Here is a 3,534-nt window from a genome sequence, read left to right as displayed (position 1 = left end):
GAACCCCGGATCTTCCCGCCATCTCGCCAGTGAACGACATGCATCACACGTAGACAAACGAGGCCATGAGGTTGGGCCACAGTGAAGGGAGTAATCAAGAGACAGAAGGTAAWATGTGTGACTTCTTGTCCTTTCAAACCTGCACAGTGTTGATTTGCACTGGTAGGGAAAAAAAAACAACATAAATGTAAAAACAAACAAACAAAMAAAAAAAAAAACACCTGTTGAACAGATCTGCATATATCAAGGATTGTAAAAAGGTTAACATGTAGGATTTTCTCCTATTACACATCGCTGTTCAATTCCCCTGGTGACCGTTAACAGTACATTCCATAGCGCCTGTGGAGTCTTTCTTCATTACGAGAGAGAATGTCAGTTTTCCCGGAGTGGAATTGATCCCCCACCCCAAAGAAAAAACAAAACAAACAAAAAAAAAAAAATCACCCAAGTCCACCTCGACAAAAAGCTTTCCGTCCACGTCGGAGAGCACAGATCCTTCACCACGACTTGGCTTGCACAGCAACGCAACTCCAGAGAAAATCTTACATGTCGCATCGTTAAGTATATATATGATATGATCAATGAGTCCGCATGACCAGTCACGAGATGTGACCACCCCAATATGAGGTCCTATAGCACCATATTTGTCTTTTAAATCTCTTAATGGTTAATAAGAGTGTCTAAGCCATAGATCAAGCATATCATGGATAAAACCATAGGTCTCATACTCATACATACATGCAACTAAATACATTGCATGTGTATACAAAGACATATATGTAAAAGAGCATGGTCAATTTGGTTTTGCAGCAGAGAAAAATTCAGGTTGTGCTGTAGTCAGCGGACCAGGAGAGCAGGCGCCCGACTGCAGCTTCTTCTGGTGTGGTAGTGTACGGTACGGTTTCCTACGGCCGCAACGCTGACCCCCGGTGGTTGGAACTTTGAATGGTGCACGACTTTAACGCTGATTATGTGAAATCCACGCGTAGGATATGGAGCGAAGCACGCGGAGTCTCCCGGACGACGAGCGCGCCTGTACGCCGTTCAAGTAGAGGATGCAGTCAGAGCGACTTTCTCCTGGTCCATCGTTCTTTGTTGGGTTTCTTTTCTTCTTTTTATTAAAAAAAAAAAACTTAAGGCAACACAACTGGAAATCTGGATCGTTTCGGGTTACTGTGGATGGATTGCCGAAAGCCCTTGACATTTTTGCATAAAGGAAAAAAATGTATGAAAAAAGAAAGAACCTGTCAGTTAGAAAAAGGCTGTTACGACAGAAGATGTTGGTCAAGTAACAAGAACCTCAAAAAAAAAACAAACAATAAAATTCCAGTTTGCAACAGAAACACGCAGACCGAGAACTTGGCGATCCTCGACAGATCGAACATTCGTTGAAGTATGCCTAACTAGCAGAGTGTGTGTGGATCGAACTCACACCTGGGTAATATTTGGATAAGAACTGGCTTTACAAAGCCCTGGCTGTTTTTCTTTTTATAAAACATTTTTAAAAAATTACGCTTCCTTCAACCTTCTGATTGAAACAGACAGAAACTAGAACATTCCCTGTGCTGCGAACACGCGGATCAACGGGAGCGAGGGGGAACAGCGGCGGCGCCATATCCACGACTACGCACTATGACATGCACTTCTAAATGACACAAACATGTTAATAAGATCACTTCTGTTTGTGTGCGACTCTTTTTTTTTTTTTTCTTCTTCTTCTTAAATATACGTCGTACTCTGCGAGACGATGGTTAATAATCGGAAAATGCAAGACGAAGTTTTCACGATGACACGAGGAACTAAGTGAAGCGTCTGGGTTTCGGACTGAAGCAACGTTTCAGCACCCAACGCCTCTGATAACGGACAAAACTGCGGAAGATAGAGTATGGCTTTAAATTGTTTCAGCACGTCCCTATCGCGCGACTCCCTGTCAGTAAACCCAGAAAAAAACAAAAAGAAAACAAAGAAACACTCACTTTTTTAATTAAACAAAAGCTTCATGTACATCTTTTTGTTCCTCGACCTTCTTGAAGTCTAAATGAACCCTCGGAAATACGTTTAAAATTTTACTTAAAGCCAAACAAATGCAGCTGAACCTGTAGCTGAAACCCAATTTCTAATTTATTCTACTGGTTTTCCATCTTGTGACAAAGTGGAGCCTATAATCCACACACAGTGACACACACACACACACAATTGTGACCCAAATCAATAAACCGCATCAGCAAAAGCCGATCAAAAGGCGTCACAATCCTATCTACACTTTGGAGTACACGCATCCCGCGTACGAATTCCAACTACGACACGACGAGCGTTTACAAGGCCAGCACGACCTCAGCAGTCAAGTTTTTGAGAGGAATTGAAAGTAGTGAGGACACAGCCTTTTGGAACTGCAGTTCGCCTTTGCTACATGATATTACACGTCTGGATAGTGAAGTAAAACAAACGACAAGTTAGACGCTAAAAATAAAAAGGGTTAGTAAATGTAAAAGTGTAGCAAAGCCTAAATCCACCCAAGGAGACTCGCTTCCATCCACAGAATCAAACACCTGATTAGCTTTGCTGAAAAGACGCAATATTAATGAAAATCTAATATTGGTTAATTTTCCCAAAATAATATGAACGRGTGGAGGGGGACGGGGTGAGGGGGTTATAGATATAGGTATACATATGCTGCAAAAGCTCAACCACGGGCAAACAAAAGGAACATGGTTTTCTCGCCATAATCGAACGATGCTTCATTGCCACCCGTTGCCATGTCAACGTCTGTGAGACGGCCAGCACGGCAACGGAAACTATCATCATAAAATGGTACAGTAGTAGAAATAGCTAGACCAGGAGGGGGCGGGCTCTCCTGGGAAAAGGTCCGCGGAGAGGTCCAATGATTGGTCATGCGGCTCGCTGTCAGGAATAATGGTTATACGACGGCACCGGGTGCCCGATGCCGTTCTGGTAGTGATGGTGCTGGCGGTGGGCGATGTACTCTGCATAACCCATCGTCATCTTCTCGCTACGGTACCTGAAACAGAGAAGGAGACGGAAATGCGAGAGTCTGTCCTCAGAAGTCGRCAYGACGGAAGGAGTTTCACAGACTCTRGTTTAAGACTTTTAAGACCACCAKGAATGAAATTTAAGACCCGTATCAYGGCAGAGATGTACAAACGACAACTGTGTACTTCACATAGTTGTAGTGCCAAGCCTTTTTCTTTTTGCGCAGAATGGATGTAGCCTCATATGGATTCACAACAGGAGCGAGGCAGCGGCAAAGGAGAAGGTCGTCCAGCGAACTGGCAATGAATTTAAACTTGCAGCTGGTTAGCGGTAGCCTGAACCGCCTCGATAGGTCAGGCGACTTAAAACGTTTGCCTGACAGAAAAATCCCATAAGAAAAATGAACTACRTAGAGTATACGAGATAAACTAGTCAGCACAACATTTAGGACCTATAATTGACGTATTTAAAGCCAACTTTTTTACTTTTCCGAATTAGTTTAAGGCATTTTAAGGCCTTAATTTTAAACACGTACATTTAAGA

The 3,534-nt window shown here is 43.0% G+C and overlaps 1 protein-coding gene across 1 annotated transcript in view; it reads right to left on the bottom strand.

Moving 5' to 3' along the window:
- Positions 1-1,707: 1,707 nt before the first annotated feature.
- ammecr1 (AMMECR nuclear protein 1) overlaps positions 1,708-3,534 on the bottom strand; it is an 11,964-nt gene continuing 10,137 nt past the window's right edge. Inside the window, exon 3 of the mRNA XM_008402634.2 lies at positions 1,708-3,094. Within this exon, the coding sequence (XP_008400856.1) occupies positions 2,905-3,094 (190 nt within the window). The 3' untranslated portion in view covers positions 1,708-2,904. The remainder of the gene's footprint in view (positions 3,095-3,534) is intronic.

This window comes from Poecilia reticulata, unplaced genomic scaffold, assembly GCF_000633615.1.
Source record: "Poecilia reticulata strain Guanapo unplaced genomic scaffold, Guppy_female_1.0+MT scaffold_243, whole genome shotgun sequence".
Taxonomy (NCBI): domain Eukaryota; kingdom Metazoa; phylum Chordata; class Actinopteri; order Cyprinodontiformes; family Poeciliidae; genus Poecilia; species Poecilia reticulata.
The sequence above is the reverse complement of the archived record's forward strand: the minus strand, read 5'-3'. Positions and strand labels throughout refer to the sequence as shown.